The sequence below is a fragment of the Paramisgurnus dabryanus genome, chromosome 5 (genome assembly GCF_030506205.2).
Source record: "Paramisgurnus dabryanus chromosome 5, PD_genome_1.1, whole genome shotgun sequence".
Lineage (NCBI taxonomy): Eukaryota > Metazoa > Chordata > Actinopteri > Cypriniformes > Cobitidae > Paramisgurnus > Paramisgurnus dabryanus.
The window spans coordinates 41,332,828-41,357,552 of record NC_133341.1 but is presented as its reverse complement, the minus strand read 5'-3'; the positions used below and the strand labels follow the sequence as shown (position 1 = coordinate 41,357,552).

The window sequence follows — 24,725 nt, the reverse complement described above, 5'->3', positions numbered from 1 at the left end:
TGACAAAATCTGAGCATCAAAGTTTTATTTCAACAATACATTTTTTTACTAATTCAATCTTTGACATGACATTACTCAGTCAATATTAAAGATATCAAGGTTATATTTTTCACATAATGTTCATTCTGTATGATGATTTTAAGAAAAAAAAAAACGTAAAAATCACAAAAAATGTTTCACAGGCATGGTCACAAATATGTGCATAAATATTTCAGTTGTATGAGTTATATATATAAAATAGTATCTATAGTACTATAGTATCAAGCAGCCTTAAATAATGTATAATAAATAAATAGTGACTATTTACTTTATTATGACCTCTATAGACAATAGGCTTTATGCCCAGCTGCACTACTTCCTGAACTTCAGCCAGCTCCTTGTTTCCTGTCTGCCATTATTGGACAAACTGATTAATCCAGGTGTGTCTGATTATTGTTGTTGTGACTACTGACACAACTGGATTAATCAGTTTGTCCAATAATGGCAGACAGGAAACAAGAGAGCTGGCTGAAGTTCAGGAAGTAGTGCAGCTGGGCATAAAGCCTATTTTGCAGGATATAAACAACATCGGTCCAGCACTTCCCGTTTTAGTTTTTTAACACTGAACAAAATATTAATATTAATTAATATTAATTTAGAACAAAGTACAACCAAAAGAAAATTCAGAACTGAATAAAAATGTAAACTAAAAAACTTAAAAACAACACGAAGTGCTTCTGGACCAGTGTTGTTTACATCTTGCAAAATGGTCTATACTAACATTATAAATGAACCTTATAATTAAATCAACTATTTATGATGAATCAATGTGTATATAAAGTACAGGTACATTAATGGGTATGGCCGTGGGCGGGGCTATTGCAGTGTGACATCACATTCCTAAAAGAATTAAAACAGCATGTCTAATGGGACTGCTTTGGTTTAATGGGGATTAAAAAAGAAGGGGTGAATAGATTTTTATATGGTAGGGACACATTTATGTCCAAACACCTTTTAAAAGTGAATTTTGTAGAATAGGTGCTGTAAGTAGAGAAGGACAAACAGAGGTGCGTATTGTAAAAGTTCTTGTCGTTTAACTGGTAGAGCATTGTGTTAACAGTTCAAAAAGATTATGGGTTCGATTCCCAAAAACACACTGAAAAAATAGCGGAGTGTAAAACCGTTATGAATAAAAACTATGGATATAAATTATTTATTTTGGTTGTTGATAGTTTTATTCCAATATATATGATATCCCAAAAGGAGGAGAGGGGGCACTCCAACATGGTTCTTATTTGTAAGGGTATTGCCATTTGAAGACCACACATTAGATTTGAAACAGATTTTTTTCTTTATTTTCATTATTATTACAGTACTTAAATCTAAACAGGCTTATACTTGAGTACATTGACATGTTGTATAAAGTATAACATATATAACTTAAAATCTAAGAAGCATAGCTTATACCAGGTTCTGGGCTAAGCAGGATCGAACAGAGCATTTGTATACACAAGTGTCTGAATGCCTGAGAAAACCAGATCAATATTTCACAGAGATTCAAGTAAAGTTTCGAGCATGCAGATCAGCTGGCTTCATGAATGCTAATTCTCTTGCATGTGTTTTCAGTACAGCGTTCAAGGATCAGCTGAGGGCTTGGCCGTGGAGGAATGACCGGCACGCTCTTATCCAGATCTTCTTCTTTGGTTAAGTCTGATTTTGCAATGTTCTCTACACACAAAAAACAAATATGAAGAGAAATATTTTTACATTTATGTATTTATCTAAGCTATACATGTTATCAGCACATGTTTCTACACAATGCCAGACCCTCATGTTTACAAATTACATACCTTTGTTCGTCCTCCTCTCTTGTAATGGTGATCGTGTCTTAATCTTGGATTGAGAGTTTATTCTTCCTCGCTGCTGTAAGAACCGTCGGCTCTGTCTGCGATAGGTGTCCTGAGTGATTCTTTGACGACCCTTTGGATGGATGCTCTGGACGTTGCGTATGGTAGATCTGTTGGTCACAATTGAAAAAAAAAACTATTAAATTGAGAAATAATCTTCCGAAATGACACTTGAGAGTTTAGTGAATGTTATAGTGTGGAGTTTAATGTGGATCTACCTCCTGGGTGGTGGTGTGGATCTTTTGACCACATCTTTCTCAGCATCCACCTCTTTTCTTTCACCCGTCCTGCAGAGGAACATGGATGGGTAGTAGCCTGTATCCTCACCTTTCCTGTTAGAGACAAACGGAGGGTTAGGGTTAGCGTCAAAGATTTTGCACTAGTCACCTTATTGCTTTTCCAATGAAATATGGTCCCTAGGTGTCACTGGGGTGGTACCCTTTGAAAAAGTACACTTTTGCTGAAGAGTATATAGTAGCACCTCAAAGGTACATAATGATATCACATTTATACATATTTGTTAGGACTGTTCACAAAAGTTCGCAATATATTTAAAATAAAAGAAAAAACCCTCTGCTTTTAAACAAATAAACAAAATAATAAACAAAACCGATAAAAAAAATCATTCGATCTTCATTTGTTCTCTTTTTTATAACCTCTTAAATATGGGTAGGTTTCTTCAAAAATACCAAAAGTTTTGAGCAAAACACTGAAATAATTGAATTTTTGTAAAGGAATTTTGTTAGAGATCAGATTCAGAAGGATTATCAAAACATACACAGAGTTTACAATGTTGTTGAATTAGCTAATGCTTCAGTTTTTTATAAATTGGGTAAGAGCGCCACCTAGTGGATAATAGCGGAAATATAGATTACCGTAAAAACTCGTCAGGGAAGTACGGAGCCCCTAAGGTGACATGAAGCAAAAATTAAATAAAGTTTAGTTTCACGTGAGCACATGATACTATCGCTTTCACTTTTCGCGCGTACATGAAACTATCGCATGCGCACGTGAAAGCACGTGAGCACGCGAAACTAAACTATAAAAAAACCCTGCACATGAAGGTTTCGCATGAGCAGATGAAAGTTTCACGTGAGCACATGAAACTAAACTTAAGATTTTTTTACTCCAATGTCACCTTAGGGGCTTGGTAGGGAAGCGTCATTGGCAGGGAAATGTTTTCTCTTAAAGGTGACATAGAATAATGTAACGGAGTATTTATCCTTGTTCTGTGATGTGACGTGTAGACAAAAAAATTTTTGTTTGGGTCTGTAATGCCTTAGAAGTTTCCTAAAAACCTCTCTCAGATAGCTCTATTAGGGTGGGGGATTTTAAACAAGTGGTTTTGCACCTATTTGGCTCCCCCTACTGGCTTAACTTGCAATCTCATTACTGATTGGCTGACTTTGCTGCCACTCAAAAAATGTAGCCAATTATTTTAAAGTGGAGGGGCAGTGAGATGCCTGTGATGTCATAAGCATCAGTTTTTCAGATTGGGCCGTTTTCTGGCTGACATTTCTAAAAGAGGAATTTCTATGAGACTGAGATGTTTAGCATGTCTAGCACTTTTTGTATGTTCGTGAATGTGGGTAGACTACCATTATTCAACAAAGACAAGGTAAAAATGGGTTTTCATTCTCTGTCCCCTTTAATTGATGTGATACTCGTCAATTAATCGCATACAAAAGTTTGTTTTTGCATGATATATTTGTGTGTGTGATTATTATGTATATATAAATACACACAAACATGTATAAATTTAATAAAGAAAATGTAAAAAAATAACATTTAAATATAATATAAAAAAATATAAAATTCTAAATAAATATATATATATACATGTATATGTTTCTTAAATACATAAATGCATGTGTGTGTGTGTATTTATATATACAAACTAATTACACACAGTGTTCACACATATATTATGCTAAAAAAGATGAATTTTTTCATGCGATTAATCGCGATTAACCACGATTAATCTTTTGACAGCCCTAATATTTGTACCTAAATGGTAGATAATAGGACCTTTGTAAGGGACCTTTTGACCACTGTTCTGACAGTGGACAGTATTTAAAATAAATACAATTAACCCCTACCTGACAACCCACCACCCGTCTAGAAGTTTATGGATAACTTCAATAGTCTCTCCTAACTCCAGAGTCAGCTCATCCTCTTCAACAGCTTTATAGGCTCTGGTGGTTTTGTAGAGCTCTCCTGTTATGAATAGATATTAACACATGTCAACACGATCAGTCACTTCACTTTAATTTAACCCAGTGTTTGCTGGTCTCAGATCAGTGGTGGTTACTGACCTGCATAATTAGGCTCTGGTTCTTCTGATTCATCTGCTCCATCCAGTGGTTCCAAGTATGAAGCTGGTACCCAGCCTCTCTTAGTCTCACACTGACAAAACCACCAGCCTGCAGATTAAAACACAACAAATAAACTAACATGAAATATTGCAAAACAAAAATGTGACCCTGTCTGTGAAATCCAAGGTAAAGTCTCATAATCTAATTTGGAGATCAAAGTTTGATTTCAATCATATCATCTTTGACATGACCTTACTCAGTCGAAAGATATCAGGTTATTTTTTTCACAGAATGTTCTTTACATCATGTAGGATGATTTGATGTATAAAATAATTTTAGGTGGGTGTATAGGCAAAACACAAATAAAAAAATATTATTTTTTTGCATTTACATGAGCTGCTTCATTATTTTTTAAATCCTTTGACCCATCAATGCACACGTGTTATGTTTTAAAGAACTACTAAATACGAAAGTAAAAAGACTCTGAGCTACTGTAGTTCAGCTATGAAATTGTTATGCAATAATGGAGTTGGCCAACATATTTTGTACTTCACATAAATATGACTATTTATCCTCATAATGTTTGTACAGTGGGTGGAACATTGCAAGCTGTGATGGTAAACTTGATGATAAACATCAACTAAAAAAAAAAAACATGTCAAATATCTTTAGATGAGATTCTTGTGATTCACATCATGATGTGAACCCTTTTATGATACAATCAACACAGTATGTACAATTAGTGTCCTTTTTTTACAGGAATGATAAGGGGTTACATTTATTGCTGTGATGGCAACATAGGAATTACACTGATGAGGAAAAACTGGAAGTTCAGCTGTCTAGAACAGTCACAAAAACTTTATAGGTCAAATAACAAGGAGGAACTAGTTACTATTTTAGTTAAATATATTTGACCTAACAATGAGCAATATATCTTTACTGCATTAATTAATCTTTGTTAATATTAGCTGACATATTGTTCTCTTATAGTTCATTGCGTATTAGCTAGTGAAGTATCAGTAAGGGAAGATTAATTAAAGGGATAGTTCAACCAAAAATGTTGTTACAACCTGTATACATTTTTATGTTTTGATAAACACAAAGAAAGATATTTTGAGTAATGTTTGTAACCAAACCGATCTTGAGCCCCATAGGCTTTCATAATACTCCTTTTTCTTACTATTTGAGTGAATGGGGCTCAAGATCGATTTGGTTACAAACATACCTCAAAATACTTCCTTCATGTTTATCAGAACAAAGAAATGTATACAGGTTTGTAACAACATGTAAGTGAGACAATTATGACAGAATTTTCATTTTTGGGTGAACTACCTCTTTAAGATTAGTAAATGCTAAAAATTATTGTTTATGTTTAAGGATTAGTCAATTTTCTTATAAAATATCCAGATGATTTACTCACTATCAAGTCATCCAAAATGTTGATGTCTTTCTTTGTTCAGAAATTGTTTTTTTTTTTGCAAAACATTCTATAATTTTTCTCATTTTAATGGACTTTAATGGACCCCAACACTTAACAGTTTTAATGCAGTTTAAAATTGCAGTTTCAAAAGACTCTAAACGATCCCAAACGAGGCTAAGGGTCTTATCTAGCAAAACGATTGTCATTTTTGATAAGAAAAATAAAAAATATGCACTTTTAAACCACAACTTCTCTTCTTCCTCCAGCTGTGTGACGAGCCAGTGACCTCACATAATTGATTAATGACGTGGAAAGGTCACGTTACATAAATAAAACGCACATTTGCGGACCATTTTAAACAATAAACTGACACAAAGACATTAATTAGTATCATTCCACATAAAATAACGTCAGAACGGTCCTCTTTCTCCACACTTGTAAACACTGGGGCGTAGTTTCGATACGTCCTCCGTGACCTTTTGACTTGATGACGTATTACGTGAGGTCGTGCTGGCTCGTCACACAGCCTGAGGGAGAATGCCAAAAGACCCTTATACCTCGTTTGGGATCGTTCAGAGTCCTTTGAAACTGCAATTTTAAACTGCATTAAAACTGTTAAGTGTTGGGGTCCATTAAAGACCATTAAAATGAGAAAAATCCTGGAATGTTTTCCTCAAAAAAAAAAAAACATAATTTCTTCTCGACTGAACAAAGAAAGACATCAACATTTTGGATGACATGGTGGTGAGTAAATTATCTGGATTTTTTTAAGAAAATAGACTAATCCTTTAACTAATGTTAACAAATTAGACCTTATTGTAAATAGTTACCGATACAGTATAGTGCCTTACATTTCTGCTCTTAACTCCTCCTCCGCCATTGACGAGTTATCTCGTCAATTAAGAGAAAACATTTCCCTGCTAATGACACTTTTCTGACAAGTTTTTACGGTAATCTGTAATTCTGCTATTATCCACTACATGGCACCAATTTAAAAAAGGCTAATTTTACAACAAACTCTGTGTATTTTTTGATAATCGTTCTGAATCTGATCTCTAACAAAATTCCTTTACAATAATGCAAATATCTCAGCTTTTTGCTCAAAATGTTGTATTTTTGAAAAAAATACCCATATTTAAGAGGTTATAAAAAAGAAACCATTTTTTCCTCTTTTGTCTGTTTGAAAAAGCAGGGGGTCTGTTCTTTCATTTGATAGATTTGTATGTTTATATATTTATAGAACAAAATTTTCCTAGAAGGCATTTTGTGAAACTTTTGTTAAAATCACAAAAAATGCTGGCGGGCAACTTAAAAAGAAAAGGCCGACGGGGAATGAGTTAAAAGGATAGTTCACCCAAAAGCGAAACTTCTGTCGTCATTTAATCACTCTCAAACCAATATAATTTTTTTTATTCTGCTGAACAAAAAGGAAGATATTTCGAGCAATGTTTGTAACAGTTTTGGGGCACCATTGACTTCCATTGAACTATCCCTTTAAATGCTTGTAGTATGTTCAATAAGCACCTTGCGGAAAAGGTGATTTTTTTTTACTTTAAATCAAAATAAATCCAAACTATTGTAATAATCAATGTTACGCAAAAATTACTACTACTGTGATTCAACTCAACACAATCTCTTATCTGTTGCCGAAGGGCAGCCACAACTTTCATCTACACGCTTGCTCACCGTTTGGACTCTTCTCCACAATGTCCACCATGTCTCCTGCCTTCAGTGTGAGCTCATACTTTGAACTCTTGCTGTAGTCCGCAATCACTCTGTAGCTCTCGAGCATGATAGGCCCGGTGATTTCTGTACAAAGAAATGCACAAATGTGACATCTACAAGGCACTGCAGTCAATATAATAAATATATTAGAGCTCAGGGTTGATCTTACCTGATGTGTTGCTCCTTGATCTACTGGTGGACATGATAAAGGTCTCGTTTCTTTTGTATCTACACAGAGAGATGGTAATATAGATTTTTTTTTACAATGTTTTGACAGTTTAAAGCAGGATGGCCATTGCATTACTCTTATAACCACTGTGACCTAATGTGTCGAAACATGTTGTGCACTAACCACTAAACCACAGCTGAAAATTGCAATATTTACTCACGGGTGAGGGGCCGGTGGAGATTCATCCTCAGGCCGCATTTTGAAGAAGTCGCGTACCAGCTGGCAGCGGGAGATCTTTGGAGTAAGGTCGAGCAGAGAGCGAAAATATTCGGCAAGAGTTACCTGCCTCGTCTCCGTTGATTTTTGATTGTCCAGCCATTTTGGAGCTGAAGGAGATAAAAAAATGGAAAATTTACTTCAATTTCAGGCATTTCTGTCATATGTGACCCAGTACAGACATTATGTTGTGATCTACATAAAATTATGCTACATAATGAAAAGGTACTTTTATACATATATTACCTATATTTAATATTGACTGAGTAAGGTCATGTCAAAGTCAAAGATTCAAAATAAAATAAAATGAAACTTTGATGCTCCCAGTCTCATAATTAGATTATAAAAATTTAGCCTGGACTTTGCAGATAAGATCACATAAGGTTATGTATTGTGCTGCATGGTATTTTTCCACAATATTTGTCTGTGATATACAGGTGACTGCAACACTGGAAAGTCCAAAAAAATTACAACTTGTCTGCAACATCTACCACAATATCCTTGACAAATATTAATTTGCAGAAATGAAACACCGGCACAAAAACCCCACACAAGGAATTGTATATGCAAAAGGCTTGCACATGCTGCTCTGTGGTTTTCATTATTTTCTACTTTCATGAACTTTAAATAAATAAATAGATATATTTGATATGCTTGACATAAGCCAGGTGCTTCCTCTTTTCACAGGAACCAAACTCCATTCCTGTCTTCTATTGTACGCTGATGACGTACTTATTTCATGTCAGTATTGACAAGTCTGTTGCTGTTAACTTATAAAAGTGAATCATTTACAATATGCAGACTTGGTCCTTTTGAAAGTTCCTGTTTCACAGAAAACAGATCACAAAAATACTTTACCTGGTAATGGAGGAATGATTCTGTCTTTTACATCAATCTCTCCTGCTTCAATAGGGAACATTTCCTTCAATGCTTTCTATAAATGAAATAATAGTGGTTAATATAAAGTAAAGCACACACATATATATATATATACTTATATATATACATTATGCACAAATGCATTTTAAGGTTTTATCATTTTGTCAATAATTCTTTTTCTATTGAGGTTATATAAATTAGATAAGGGGTTTGTTACATTGTGATGCTTGTAGCAATAAACAAAAATGTGACAGGGAAAGAAAAACACAATGTGCTATTTTACTTTTGTCTGTAGAAAATAGAACCACGGGACTTACATGAAATGTGTGAATTTCTGGATACCGTCTGTAAACCAGCTTTTCTGATTGGTCACTCCATTTAACCAAGATCATGTATACCTTTTAAACAGAATTAAAATATAGTTGTTTCATTTTTAATATATATTTTTAGACAAAAAGTACAAAAACTGTCACTGGGGCGTTACCTTTCTAAAAAAGACACCTACTATATAACTAAAAAGTGCATACTTAATATTTACTGCAACTAAATGGTACATATTAGGGTACTATCTCTGTGACAGCTACCTTATAGAGAATATAAATTATGTAATGTCTGTATTGACAAGTTTATTTTTGTTATAAAAAGTCAAAGTTGCATCTACTAAAAAAAACAATTAAATTGGTAACACTTAAAAATGTTACGTTTTATCAACTTACATTTTCTCAAATTTAATTTTAAATTTAATTTTAAATTTAATTTATGGAAATTTTTAGTTGAAATCACTTTTAAAAAATTACTTCAATTTGTAACACATAAAATTTAAGCTTTATCAACTTACATATTTCATGTATCAACTTAAATTTTAAACTTTTTTTTAACTTAAAATTTAAATTCAAATTTTTATTTTTATGTTACCAATTTAAGTTAATCCAACATCACCATTTTAGGCACAGAGATGTAAAAACCATAATTTTTGTAGCCTACTTACATAGTGCTGACTGAGAAAGTATCTTTTCTCAAATCCCAACAGCTCCACATGTCGCACATAAGTTTCAGCCATCCTGCAAAACAAAGACTTGATGGATATCTATAAGAATCAGTGACTGCTCTATTATTGACATATTCACATGTGTTTATAGAGTTAGAAAGTAGGAGGGGCTCAGTCTCACAGTTCTTCCTCTTTTACACATTACCTAAAAATGGTGAGGAAATATAGATGAGAAAGTCCAGAGTTACATGTGGTCATAACATTTTTAACACATTGCAAAAGTACATGAGGGAACTAGGCCCGTTGAAACACTTTTACCCAAGCATAAATGCCTTGGCTACACTAAAAAAATGATTAATTCGGTTTACTTACATTTTTTAAGGTAAGTAATTGCAATCAATTTATTTAAGCTACATTTAAACAAAAGTTTTTTATTGTATTTTTATTTTTTGTTTAAATGTAGCTTAAATACATTTATTGCAACCACTTACCTTAAAAAAATGAGTAAATTGAATGAATATTTTTTTCAGTACAAAACCCTCCACCAATATTGAAAAGTAAAAAGATACATTTAAATGAATATATTTTCATCTTATGACACCATGGGGCAGTTTCTCGGACAGGGCTTAGATTAATCCAGGACTAGGCTTTATGTGGACATTTAAGCATTTTTATAAAAAACCTTACAAACAACAATACTGGTGTGTATCTTGAGACAAAACAATGGCGTGTGTTAAGATATGTCTATACAAGGTTTTTTAAATAAAGGCAACTCAAACATGCATTTTAGATAAGCCCTGTCCGGGAAAGCACCCCTATGAGTTATTGTCAGCTATGTGACCCTGTCTGTAAAAATCAGGGTAAAGTCACATAATTATGAAATTTGGAGAATCAAAGCTCATTAATTTCAATATAATTTAAATCTTTGACATGATTTTACTCATTCAATATTGTTATTTCCACAGTATGGTCGTTAAATTATGTAGGATGAATTTATGTAGAAAAAAAGACTTTAACTGTTTTCACAGACTGTATCACATTTTGTGCATTTACACTTTTAATTTAGAAGTTTATACTGAAATATAGCCTTTGTGACAACTCCACATGCCCCTATATTATATAATATGTGATGTAAAGTTGTATGTTGTGTATGTAAAACTGTGAGGTAAAATTATAACATCCAGCAATCAATTCACTAAACCTTTATTTTCATGTTTTTGGACTTTTGAGGGAAACCGGAGTATAATCCTACAGTAAATTACAAAATAATGCATCATTGCTTAACTCTTATTATTTCATAATTTGACATACATGATATACTGTATATGTCACTGTTAATATAATGACCTTAAAAAATGCAGCAGGTAAAACAAATTGGTTTTGCAAGTCCATTCAACATACCATTTTAAATTTTGCCTCAAAAAAGTTGACATAACTCATAAAAATAAGTTGAAATTGTTTAACTTAATTTGTTAAGTTAAAGTAACATAAAATATATGTTGATTGGACAAAAAAGCAGATTTTTTTACAGTGCAGAGTAGACATTCTGTAGATGCAGTTCCTCACGTTCACTTTTGTGTCGTTTTCGTGTTTACTGAAAAAGAGAAGGAAGTTTGAGAAAACAAACTTATTTAAGTAGTCACTGTCTAATTCTTTCTAGTTCCTCTATTTTTTTTTTACTTCATATTACTATCATATATCATTTCAACAGTGCCTGTGGAAAACAGACAGGATTCACTATACCACAAAAATTTCTTTTTTGTGTGTGTGTGTGTGTGTGTTATAAAAAATATAGCGACTTATTTTTTAGTTTCTTTGAAAATGATGGCAACGTATTTTTTTAAATAAAATGCAATTATTTTGTGTACATAGACTTTGATTTTGTATTATCAAAGATTTACACTTTGTAATATTCTCAGCAAAAATGACATTTCAGTGATGTAATAAGCCTTTTTGTTAATATTACAGTGACACCAGATTGTCTTATCAAATTTAATTTTTTTTTACAAAATTCTAAATTATAATATATTACTTTTATTATATTTATTAAGTGATTTATAGGGCTCATCTAGACAAATGTTTTGATGTGTTTTATTTTGGAAAGCATATTGCAAATATGTGATACAAAAGATTGATGCCGTTGAGTCATTATGGAAGTCATATACAATGTGAAAGGAGTAAAAAATCTTGTGAAAGACATGCGGTCATTTTTTCCCCACGCACATTTAGATATTTTCTTGCATGTACTACACACACCCACAGCCACAGCAAGATATTTTGTTGTTGTTGTTGTTTATTTTTCCTTATTTGTGTTGTATATTCTCCTTATTTTGACTTTAGAAACAGATGAATCAGAAAAATATGTACGAAAGAGGAGCTATGCAAATGCTGCTTTAGTCTTATACATAATTACCACTAGACACTTCATCATTCTTTTATTGAAAACTTGTTAGTCATTAAAAATGACTAAAACTTCTGAAAACATTCTGTTTTGGGATGATTAGTGTCTCTAGGAATCCATATCTTTGACTAAGTCTAATTTCACTTCCCATTTCCTAAAAATATGCTGTCTATTGCCAAACCCAAGTAAATTGAACTCAGTGAAACGCCTAGGGATGTAGGCCTAAAATCACATGAATCACATACTGACTTTCAACATACTGTTTGATAGTAACATGAATAACAACATTTGATGAGTGTGATCCATAGGTCAGGAATGACATAAGAAGATGTTATAATGCCTTGTTACCACTGTGCAGGCTGGTGGTGGTGGTGTAATGGTGTGGGGGATGTTTTCTTGGCACACTTCAGGCCCCTTAGTGCCAATTGGACATCATTTAAATGCCACGGCCTACCTGAGCATTGTTTCTGACCATGTCCATCCCATTATGACCACCATGTACCCATCCTCTGATGGCTACTTCCAGCAGGATAATGCACCATGTCACAAAGCTTGAATCATTTCAAATTGGTTTCTTGAACATGACAATGAGTTCACTGTACTAAAATGGCCCCCACAGTCACCAGATCTCAACCCAATAGAGCATCTTTGGGATGTGGTGAAGCGGGAGCTTCGTGCCCTGGATGTGCATCCCACAAATCTCCATCAACTGCAAGATGCTATTATATCAATATGGGCCAACATTTCTAAAGAATGTTGAATCAATGCCACGTAGAATTAAGGCAGTTCTCAAGGCGAAAGGGGGTTAAACACAGTATGGTGTTCCTAATAATCCTTTAGGTGAGTGTATACAAATGCATTAGCGTGTGTGGTATATGTGTGCAATGCATGTCTTAGAGTAAATAGTGGAAATTGTAAACTTAGTATATTGGTCAAAACACATACTGGTCATGAACTTTTGGTTACACAACTTCACAACTTCTCTAACATTTGTCACATGAGAAAAGAATGACCAAATGATTTGGGGTGTGTTGGTAACATGAACATGCCTAAATTTGGTGTTTTTCTTACCATACTGTTGCTTTCACAGCAGTGGTGCCATTGCACCAATCCGTTGAGTAACCAATCCGTGAGAATGCCACGGAAAATGAGCAAAAATTCCGTGACTATCCCACGGAACTCTGTGAGATCATGTTGCCATCATTGCACCAGCTTTAATGTTGCATTTACATGTTTGTAGGCATATTAATTGAAAAGCAGTGATTCTGAAGCAAAATTGTGAAAATTTACTATGGTTTAAACAAAAAAACTAATTTTTATCGTAGTAAAATCATGGTTACCACGGAACAACCATGGTTTTGAAACAATGGTTTAAAAAACATGGTTATTACACTTTTTACCACAAAAACACGGTTCATTTTGATAAGGGATTGTATGTGTAAAGTATGCAAGTATGTATTGAGCAATCACATATGTTTACAAATGTAATTTGTAAAGTCGTAATATATAAATTTTAGAATAAAACCATTTTAATCTAAGTGGCAGATTTTGTATTATCATTAACAGACTTTTGACTGCACACTCGCAATAAGATGTTTAAAAATGGTTATGTGGGACAATGCTAATACTGTTAACTGGTCTTGTACAAATGTATAGATCAGGGGTGTCAAACTCATTTTAGGCTGAGGGCCGGATGGTAAATAACGCCATGAAGTGCGGGCCGGATAATTTTTTTAAACCTTAAGGGCGATTTATAGTCGTGCGTAGGTCCTACGGCGTAGCAGCGACGGCGTAGGTTCCGCGTCGGTTTTCATTTATACTTGTGCAAACACACAGCTCTGTGAAAACTATTCATAAGGTCACACTCATACTGTATATTATACACACAAATTTACATCTGAACAAAACCCACTTGCCTTATAGGTTGAAAAGCTTTAATTTAACTTCTTTTGCCTTAATGCCAAAATTATTTATAAACCATTCACTTTTCTTTGGAATATATTTGTAATGAGAACAGTCATTTAGAAAATGCTAGATGGGGCAGTGGCCCAAACCAAAAATGGCACTATGGGTGGTGGTACTATTATTATGGTTTTAATAAAGTATTATAAATATTATGTGTTATATTACTAGCATCAACTTAGACAAGTGATTATAATGGGAAATATAATAAGAATTAAAGTGTGACAATCTGCTAAATATTCAATATGATTTACCTGCTGGCTTGATGGAGCTTTGAATCCATGTTTGCAATGTTAAACTGCTGATAAAAGCCTCCCTTTCCGTTCTCTGTCGTTATTTTGTGAAGGCATTGGTGTTTTTTATATTTTTTGTCTACAAAGTGTGCCAACAACAGCAAATTTAGTGTTTATATTAACTTAGATCTGATCGGGAACATTAAATCGATTAGACAAGCATTGTAACGTTAATAAGAATGTGGATATTTTGTTGTTTGCTTGCTAAGTTGTTAGCACTTTTAGAACACTGACAGCAAATCATTACCGGAAGAAATACATAAACATAGGGGAGAGTGGGGTAAAGTGAGACATTTTTTACATTTGCTCCCCTCTAAGCGAGCTAAAATGATATATCAGTCAAATTTACACATTTCCCATTAATTCAGGATGTTTCCTAGCTATGGAAATTACCAGAATGTATTCAGGACGAAGAGCAGTGAAAATATGATTGTTTTAAAAAAAGTGGTCTTGTGTCTCACTTTACCCCAGCTTAGGGGTAAACTGAGACAGACCAGAAAAATCAAGGGGGTAAAGTGAACCAGCTCGGGGTAAACTGATCCACTTACTTTTTACACTCTGAAACTACCATAACAGCACATATTGTAACAGATAAAATCCTGACGGTTAGCTTGACAACCACACATTCCAGAACTAATGTTGGACTAGTAAAAGAATCAAGGGGATTGGTCAATTAAGAACATTATTTTTCTAAACACTTGAAAGTACAGTAACTCTGAACCAAAATCAAATACAACATAACATAATTCAAAAGTTATATTTTTTGGCCAGTTTTTGCCTTTATTTAACAGTGAGTTTTGGAGAGGACAGGAAAGTACAGGGAGGAGAGAAGGGTATTGGATCGGCAAATGACCACGAGCCGGGAATCGAACTCCCAGAAAGTGTGAAAGCACCACATGTCGGAGCGCTGCCCACTGTAGACCATTGGCTCCGACAATTCAAATTTTTTTAATTAACATTCAAATGACATATAGAACCAGTTAGATTAGAACGCAGTCTGGGGGTCAGAACAAAGGACCCTTAGAGCCAGCTAGTGTCTGCGGGTCAGCGCAAAAGACAATCAGAACCATCTATCAATATTTCTATCCCTTGCAGCTGCTCTTACTGTGGGTTCACACCAGATGTGAGTTCAACGATTTGTGCAAGTAGATTACATTCAAAGTTAATGCAAAGACACGATCAGACGCATCCTCGCCTGGGGCGATGCGAATGACGCCATATGAGCGGAGCATTTGCCGCGAAAACACGCACTATTCACCTCAAACATGTCTTCGCCCAAGTTGAAAATATTTATCTCGAACGAAAAATTTGCATGACACAATGTTAAATCCCGTGAGTAATCTAGAGTGAATAATGCTACGTACACACCAAATGCGGGGCAGTGCGTTACTTGATCTAGATTACTCGCAGGATTTAACATTGTGTAATGGAATTTTTCGCTCAAGTTGAATATTTTCAAATTGGGCGAAGACATGTTTGCGGCGAATAGCGCGTGTTTTCGTGGAAAACGCGCCACCCATATCACGTCATTCGCATCGCCACATGCGAGGACATGTCTGATTGCGTCTTTGCATTGACTTTGTATGTAATCTACTTGCGCAAATTGTTGAACTTGTGTCTGGTGTGAACCCACAGTACCATGATGCCTCGCGTTTGGTGTGTACATAGCATTAGAGAATTCTTTCCTTCCTTGACCTAAGCAGCTGCACTCTCCATCTCCTCAAGGGGTGTTTTTCCCCAGGCTGTCTTCCTGGTGTATTGACTAGGCATAATGGTTTTTCTGCAATGTTTATAACATTAAAAATAAAACATATGTAATGTAATATTACATTAAAATATGTTTTAGACTAAACTGAACTTGTGCCTCATGTCTCACTTTACCCCACATCATTTGTCTCACTTTACCCCACCACCACATTTTGGAAAAAAACTCTCTCTCTTGGAAATTCAGGCTAATCTTCAGCTAGCATCAACACAAGGTTTTATATGTTGGTAGTTCATAAACATGTGTGATATAAGTTTTTCTACCTGAATCAATTTGCTTTGACACAACAGTTGATTAAGTTGACAGCAAGAAAATTTACTTTTACAAGCAAAAAATATATTTTTGTGAAAAAAACATGTCAACCACAGCAGCATGAGGTCCTGTCCTTCATGGCCAAGGGGAAATTTGAGGGGCTTAAAAACATAATGGTCATAGGACCACAAATGTGTTCAGTTGCCTAGATACAGGGGGTGTCTCACTTTACCCGATGTCTCACTTTACCCCACTCTCCCCTACTTACAAATTACTAATTCTGCGGTTTAACAACTGATATAATGTAATGAATCTACCTGTTAATGCAACGAACTTCGGAAACTGTCGTCTTCGCTCTCCAGTAGGGATGCACCGATACCGATACTGGTATCGGGTATCGGCCTCGATACAACATTTTCTAAAGTACTCGTACTCGTTAAAAGTCCCCCGATACCAGTGATCGATACCACGGTCTGAGAAATGTCTATGTTTGAGCGGCATGTAAGGGGTTAATGCCTCTTGTGTTGTCCAAAGAGGCAGAGTTTACAACAAACTGGAAAACTAGTCCCTTGTTTTTTTGTTAAATAATATGACTAAAGCTGTTACCTGTAAATTTAAATCATGTTTTTTATTAAGTACTCGGTATCGGTATCGGCAAGTACTGAAATGCAAGTACTCGTACTCGTACCCGTATTCCAAAAAAGTGGTATCGGTGCATCCCTACTCTCCAGGCAGAGAGTGGACACAGAGATGCTGCGGAGCGGGCGGGAAAACACGAAGTGGATTACCAGAATCGGTGGATCTTTAGCGGAGCGGTAACAATAAAACGGCAAGATTTTTGGGCACCGTGTTTACTCTATGTTCCGCGTTTTGCTGCTTTCCGCAAGTCTCTCATATTAAAAACGAACTAGACACCCTCCTAAAAGGGTTTTAAAATATGTATTTAATATTTAATAAAACTATAAATCATCACGCGGGCCGGATTGGACACCTTTGCGGGCCGTATCCGGCCCGCGGGCCGCATGTTTGACACCCCTGGTATAGATGGTTTCATCGGACGCACGTGATACACGTCTGGATCCGAACCTTACTTCCGGTTTCGTTTTTTTAATGGTCTGACTAGTTGCTAAACTGATCTCTTGAACAAATGCCTCGTCGAAAATAACAAAAGTTTTGGTTTCCTAGGTAATCTATGTGTTGTTTTGTTTGCTTGTTATATAAATAAACTATGTTTAAAGAATTTGTTGTTATTTATTATTAGCGGAGTTTACCGGAAGTTACGTGCGGACCGCGACAGCGGCTTGTTTATGTTGTTACCGCTGAAACGGTCTTATACAAAATAAATGAAGGGACCAAAAATACAAACACATTTGATCTGTCGTTTGATAGCGCCTCCCAGCGGTTTTCCGGAACCGTCCAAGTAGAGGTAGCTGCAGGCTGGAGCAATGGGCGTGGCAAGAGGTCGGAAAGAAATGGGGCGTGCCACGAGGAATGGGGCGTGCCGTAAGGTCTTTTCAATTGGACGCGAAAAGCTTCCTGATCCGCATAAAAGCGAGCCATAAACTTAATCACTATATATTATGTTGCTTGCTGATGTATGTATATAAACAATTTTATCGTAACACATAGAGCAACACTCACTCATACGCTGTTTGCTGATTCACTCACTTCTTTTACTGCTTTATTCAGTACAGAACTCACTCTAATATAGAACACTGTTGCCCCCTAATGGCAACTCTTCATATAGCACAACATTTAGCTGCATATATAACACTATACAAAATACATTTCTTTCACTGTAAAAATAACAATAATGATATTGAGAATACATTCAAAAGTACGTTACCTGCGACACCTTCTGTATGGCGCGGGTTACATGACGTCATTACCACCGCAACTTTTTCAGGATCAATCATTAAAAACATTCATAATGTTTGTGATAAATTCACTTTTTGTAAAACATCACTTAAAGATATTAAACATTTATTTTTGTATTGCCCTTTTTCTATTTCATTTTGGACTAACTTCAAAATAGATATTCTTAAAATAGAAATTCCCAGTATTAAAATTTAGAACCTCATGACATTTAACTTTGTTTCCAAAACCCATATTTTTCTGGAAAAAAATATATAATTAAATTATTTTGTCGACGTTTTATATGCATAATAGACATATAAAAGAAACCCTCCTATATTACCTTTTATAAGACCTCGCAGTATACTTTGAAACCCTTTCAAACATGATATCACAAAACAAAAAGTTTTTGAAAATATCTATAACTACTTTGATTCATAAACTTTTATTTTTGTATTTATTTGTATTTTTCATTTTATACTTGTTATTCTCCGATTATCACATTTTGAGCTGTATTTACAATGCTTTGTATTCATCGTTTTTTATTGCATTATACTTGAAATGTCTGTATTTGAACTAAATAATAAAATAAAAAAATCATTAAAAAACGAATTATTATTTTAAAGATAAAAATGTCTCTAAAAGTACTGTTATTTTTATAAAAATGGTACAGCAAATGTTTTGGCTGTATAAAGGCATATACGTGTTTGATCAAACACTCACCATATAATTATTAAATGAAGCGGTTTAATAAACTTATTTTAAGTGATATTAATCAATTAAGCAAAACAAACACCATTTTATCCAAAAAACATTTATTCAGTCATTTTTACAATAGTTTTTTTGAAACGTCAATTGAAGTTGTCATCAAAGGCTTGTGTTCTTGTGTTCAAAACTCATTCCTTCGAACAGAAGCCATCAAACTCTCTATCTAAATAGAACGCACAGTGACCCCCTTCATGGCGAACCGCGCGAAGTCTGTGGCTTTGCAAATGGCTTTGTATCTTGCGATATTCACATGGTCTAACAACACTGCGAGCACAGAACGGACATCGACATAAATGCAGTCATTAATGCAGTCAAATAATTCTCACTGTAACATGTATCTGTCAACAACAATTAAATAATCCCCGAAGCTGAACAGACGTCAAGCAAAGAGACCATCAAATTATATCGCGCATGTATTATATCCATCTTCTTCTTTCCTTCAAAAGAAAATTACGATTTCTTTTTAGCTAAAGGAAATGACGTATAACTATGGTTACGGCTGATTGGCCAATGCAGTTGCCAGGAGGAAGCTCCTTTGACCAATGAGAAACCTCTTACCACGCCCCTACCTCCTGCCACGCCCCTACCTCTTGCAACGCCCATTGCTCCAAGCTGCAGCTACCCCTGTCTCGAACCGTCTTTCCAGTGACAGTCACGTGTTCAAAACACGCATGCGCAGTACTGCGAAAGCTCATTAACATCACCGCGCTACTTGTTTTCAAACAAGATGAACGCGCCGCCAGCATTCGAGTCGTTTTTGTTATTTGAGGGCGAGAAAAAGTAAGTGTGCCGAATTTTGCTTTTAAGGTATTAAAGTGATACGTAGTTACAATAAAACGTAAGCTCACTTTGAACAAATAAAGCATAGACAGGGCTTAGCTTGTAAGCTAACGACTGGCAGTAATATTTAGCATGGATTTGTAGCAGTTTTTACAAACCCATGGCGTTAAAAATTATAGCTTTGCTTAATGTATTTTTAAAAGAATACAACTGCTCAATGTTCTCATTAAACTACCTTTCTACAGGATCACAATAGTTAAAGACACCAAGGTACCAAATGCCTGTCTCTTCACACTGAATAAGGAGGACCACACGTTGGGGAACATCATTCGGTCGTAAGCACACAAGTCTTTGATTCCTCATGCATATTTAAATCTATTTATTACTTGTTTTATTGGTAGCCTGGATGTATAACCATTTAACACTATGTTCAATTCTCATCAGACAACTGCTGAAAGACCCCCAGGTGCTGTTTGCTGGATATAAAGTTCCCCACCCTCTGGAGCACAAGATTGTGATCCGAGTTCAGACAACACCAGACTACAGTCCACAAGAAGCCTTCACTAATGCGATCACTGACTTGATCAGCGAGCTGTCCCTTCTGGAGGAGCGATTCAGGGTATGTGGCCGGTGTATTACAATCATGTAGTTAGGTGAATGACAGTAATGCTTTTTAAAGGTATAGTTCACCTAAAAAATGAAAACTTGCTGTTTTAACTCCCCCTCAGGCCATCCAATATGTTGGTGATTTTTTCTTTCTTCAGTAGACCCATTAAAAAGTTTTTGTGCCGAAACCTGTGCTCTGTTATTCATATAATGCACGTCAATGGTTTCTGCCACTTTGAGAGTTTAAAAAGCATATATTTACAATATAAAAGTAATCCCCACAACTCCTGGTGACACATTGACGTCTTGTGAAGCCATTCGGTCGTTTTTTGCAAAAACCAGTGTTATTTACAGCATTATTAGCATTAATGCAAAGCCTTTGGCTGTGTCCAGAATACTGATCTATATAAATGACTGGATTGCGCATGACGACGTCACAATTGTGAAGCCACCGCGCCGCCATATTGGTATGCCCAAATCTGACATTATCAGATTTTAATGATAAAACACTACTTTACCAGCCTCCGTTTTTATATCTGAAATCTTACTGTACATTTTTACAACGCAAACGTCCTAAGCATGTATATTGTTATTCTTTTTTTAAACAGTGAGTTACTATACATTCATCTTCATTACAGTATCAGATCAAGGGACATAACTCAACATATGTATTATTAACATTAACATATGACAATCCTGCCTGATTAAAACATAAGCATTGCAAAAAACTTCAGAAGTAACAATTCATTTACGTAAACATATCCTAAAAATTAATCTTGTATGACTGATACGCTGTAAACCTGGTGAATTTAGATCATGATTTTGAATGTAAGTCAATGACGCCCTCTGCCGGTTGAGCATAGCAAGATGACAGATCGAACTCTGCCGGTGGTTTATGCTAATTTTAATATGCTAATTTTCTCATATTTGAGGTGTGGTTTACGAATGCCCAGAGCCGTTTATTGGGCGCTACGAATGTCTTACAAATGCGTCTGTACGTAGCTCATAGCCAATCATTTCAATTATACCAGATGACGTATGTAGAGCGACATCAATTAAAACGTAAACAACTTTTATCGGGTACGTGTGCACACAGCTGAGAGCTATGCAACTAAACTGGTAGCTGTATATTGATATTGAAAAGCAACACAATTTAGTGGCACTGTGACAAGCATAATGACAATGATATTAATAAATACCACTTACCATTTATATTTTAAATGGACTTCGTTGACGACGATGCCTAGCAGGTTGGTCCTATAAAACTCTGTGGTTATCATGTCTTGCCATATCCAAACATCCTTCTTGGATATGAAATTGTTTAACGCCAAAAGTTGTTCTTTTTTTAATAGACTTGCATTCAAAACTACTTCGAACACTGTCTAAGGCTGCATCGACAAGTAACTTTGCATCGAAAAGTTACTGCTTCTGTGTGTCGCATAGACGTCGTCATCGTCTTGCTGCCCCCTCCCCGTTCTGTGATTGGTTCCCTATTTCATGGACAAAAAGGGTCATGGTTTCCATGCTAAACTTGTAGCGTGAAAAATTTTCTACCAAGGCAGAATGGGGAAACCCAGGCTATTGAGGGCTATGAGCTAAGCCTAAAACATCATAACTTATTGGCCAGTAGTAACCACATATCAAAAAAGACATTCAAAACACTATAGCAGTGTGTTCTGCATAGATGATCAGGGAGTGTTTAATTTCTATAAAAAATTGTATAGACTTTTTTTTTATTTAGTGTTACATAAAATCATCCTACATAATGTAAAGAACATTTTGTGAAAATATAATCTTGATATCTTAATATTGACTGATTAAGGTCATATCAAAGATTTAAAACTTTGATGCTCATCTCATAATTAGATTGAGACTTTAGCTCGATTTTACAGACATGTTTACAAATGTACTTTTAACTGTCTTGTTGTAAAAAGTCAGTAGTGTCTGTTTTAAAGACTGATGTGACGCTTTCTTTATTTTAGGTCGCCATCAAAGACAAGCAGGAGGGAATCGAATGAAGAACAGCTACACTCTATTGTATGATAACTAATCCACAATTGGCTGGATTTAAACTCTTATTGGGTTACAGTGTGCCCTCCACCTCATATATTTTTATTTTTTCAGAAATGATGAAATAAGCTAAATGGCACTCATCAGTCATAAAACATTGCAGCTGTTATGAACTTTGAGATCCTCCAAGATGGTTTTCTAAACAATACTGGTATAAAAAACGAGGCTTGCATACAAATTGAATTGATAATTTACAAGAAATCTGAATTTACAAGAAATGAATTTCCTTTCATGTGTCTTACTCATGTTTTGTAATTAATAATAAATGACTTTTTTATATTAAAGTGTCCTGTGGTTTTGTGTTAATTTAACATGCTGAATATTGTTTTGTCGATTTAAATTCGTGTATAGTACCGTAGGAACTATTTGGCCTTTAGGTTGTTTCTGCGGGGGCGCATTAAAATGACGCACGTGTGTAGCTTAATGGCTACCGGAGGAGAACTGAGTCGCGCTTGTGGTTGTAAAGGCATAAGAACATGTTTGAGATGCGAAGGAGAGCAGTCTAAACAACATAATTTGGAAAATAATGACCTGGTGAGTATGTACTACATTGTTTTAGGCCGGTAGGTTGCATTATGATTATTTAAAATAGACGAGGTTGTATGTGTCCCGGTTCGGGTATTGATAAGAGTTTGCTTGCAGGTACATTACGACTTCACCTATGATCCCATAACAAAGTCAGCAGTCCGAGAGGTTAACGGTGATCGACAGTCTTTTGCGTTTCCTGGAATATTTTTGTTGGAAAATTTCGTTTCAGAAGATGAAGAGAGCGAGCTGGTCGCTGCAATGGACCAAAACACCTGGAGGGAATCTCAATCTGGCAGACGGAAACAGGTAAATAATGAAAATGTAAAGTATGTTGAAATGATGAAAGTTTGAACTGTCCTGCATTATATTGCAAATAACACGGGCATAAGCTTTTCTATGCTGTGACTGGTCATCTTTTATTTTGCAATCTTTAAGCTCAATTTGCAATTTCCCTTTAAATAGTCCTGCGATGTGACGTAAGCATTTTAAAAGCGTTTCATTAATGTGAGATCATAAGAACAAAATGGATTTTCTATAAAATTTTCTATTACAAGGCACATAAAAAAAGAACAATAGTCCATTCAAAATGAGGTATTACTATATGAACAAATATCATAATTTGGATAAAAATAACTGGTAATGTTAGTCTGTGACGTCACTTTGCTGTCACAGCCTGCCATGTCAATTTATTAATTGTTTTAGAGTCATTGCTGGCACTAGTATCCTGTAATATTGTCACTATATTTTATTTTATTCAAAGGACTTCGGACCAAAGGTGAACTTCAAAAAACAACGGGTTCGCGTGGGGGACTTCACTGGTTTACCTGCTCTCAGCCGCTGCCTGGTGGAGAGGATGACACAGATACCCCTGTTGTCTTCATTCAAACCTGTAGAACAGTGCAATTTAGACTATGATCCGATCAGAGGCTCTGCTATTGACCCACATTTGGATGACAGCTGGCTGTGGGGAGAGCACTTGGTCACCATCAACCTGCTCTCCAACACCATTCTCACAATGAGTTTAGATCAGGGATGGGAAGACATGGAAATTGGGGAGGTGAGAGTTGCAGTGCATCTACCTCGGAGGTGTTTGGTCGTAGTCTTTGGAGAGGCACGGCATCGGTGGAAACATGCCATACACAGAAAAGACATTCACGGGCGCAGAGTGTGCAGCACTTTTCGTGAACTCTCTGCTGAGTTTCTGCAAGGAGGGGAACAGGAAAATCTGGGCTCTCAATTGTTAGATATAGCATTGAAATTCAGTGGTGTACCTCTTTAAAAGTCCTCTGCTTGCATGAATGTATGTATGAGTGTTTTTTGCACCCCAACTGACATAGGGGGTTTTAATCTTTATTTAAATAAACAATGTTTTATATTGTATTCTAGAGTTGTCAATCAGTTCAAAAATGTGTTTCTGTAGCTAATGTACTCGTTTAAAGGTACCATAGAATAGGAATAGATGAATAATAAGAACTCTGTACATGGTAATGACATATCGTTAGCCTCAAACCCGTTTGTTTTCTCATTTTTATGCAAACCTCGTGCATTCAAAAGACTGCTGGAAAACAGGCAAAACTTAACATAACACAGCCTCAGAGCATGGCCCTTCCAAACAGACCATTTTATTCAAAGGACAAATCTTAGCAGAGGCGGACACTACTTGAGTATTTTAAGTACATTTTTCAAGCATCTTGCGAAGAATTTACTTGACTTTACTAAAAAAAACGTTCACTACATTCTAAAGCATAGAATCACACTGTGTATTCCTTTTATATTGCATATTAAAAT

General features: G+C 35.4%; 3 protein-coding genes across 3 annotated transcripts; 2 read left to right on the top strand and 1 right to left on the bottom strand.

Annotated features, from left to right (window-relative positions):
• Positions 1–1,311: 1,311 nt before the first annotated feature.
• ncf1 (neutrophil cytosolic factor 1) lies at positions 1,312–10,046 on the bottom strand. Its single transcript, XM_065284209.2, has 11 exons — positions 9,659–10,046; positions 8,988–9,068; positions 8,650–8,725; positions 7,736–7,901; positions 7,516–7,574; positions 7,308–7,430; positions 4,202–4,309; positions 3,986–4,103; positions 2,105–2,218; positions 1,830–1,996; positions 1,312–1,707 (listed from the first exon to the last, which is right to left on the bottom strand). Exons 1-11 carry the CDS (start codon positions 9,728–9,730, stop codon positions 1,562–1,564), a joined length of 1,230 nt encoding a protein of 409 aa, XP_065140281.1. The 5' UTR covers positions 9,731–10,046; the 3' UTR covers positions 1,312–1,561.
• Positions 10,047–19,590: 9,544 nt separating this feature from the next.
• polr2j (RNA polymerase II subunit J) lies at positions 19,591–22,685 on the top strand. The gene is made up of 4 exons (XM_065284208.1): positions 19,591–19,733; positions 19,979–20,068; positions 20,178–20,352; positions 22,322–22,685. Exons 1-4 carry the CDS (start codon positions 19,681–19,683, stop codon positions 22,355–22,357), a joined length of 354 nt encoding a protein of 117 aa, XP_065140280.1. The 5' UTR covers positions 19,591–19,680; the 3' UTR covers positions 22,358–22,685.
• Positions 22,686–22,766: 81 nt separating this feature from the next.
• On the top strand, positions 22,767–24,315 carry alkbh4 (alkB homolog 4, lysine demthylase). Its single transcript, XM_065284207.2, has 3 exons — positions 22,767–22,943; positions 23,052–23,243; positions 23,698–24,315. Exons 1-3 carry the CDS (start codon positions 22,812–22,814, stop codon positions 24,214–24,216), a joined length of 843 nt encoding a protein of 280 aa, XP_065140279.1. The 5' UTR covers positions 22,767–22,811; the 3' UTR covers positions 24,217–24,315.
• Positions 24,316–24,725: the final 410 nt, after the last annotated feature.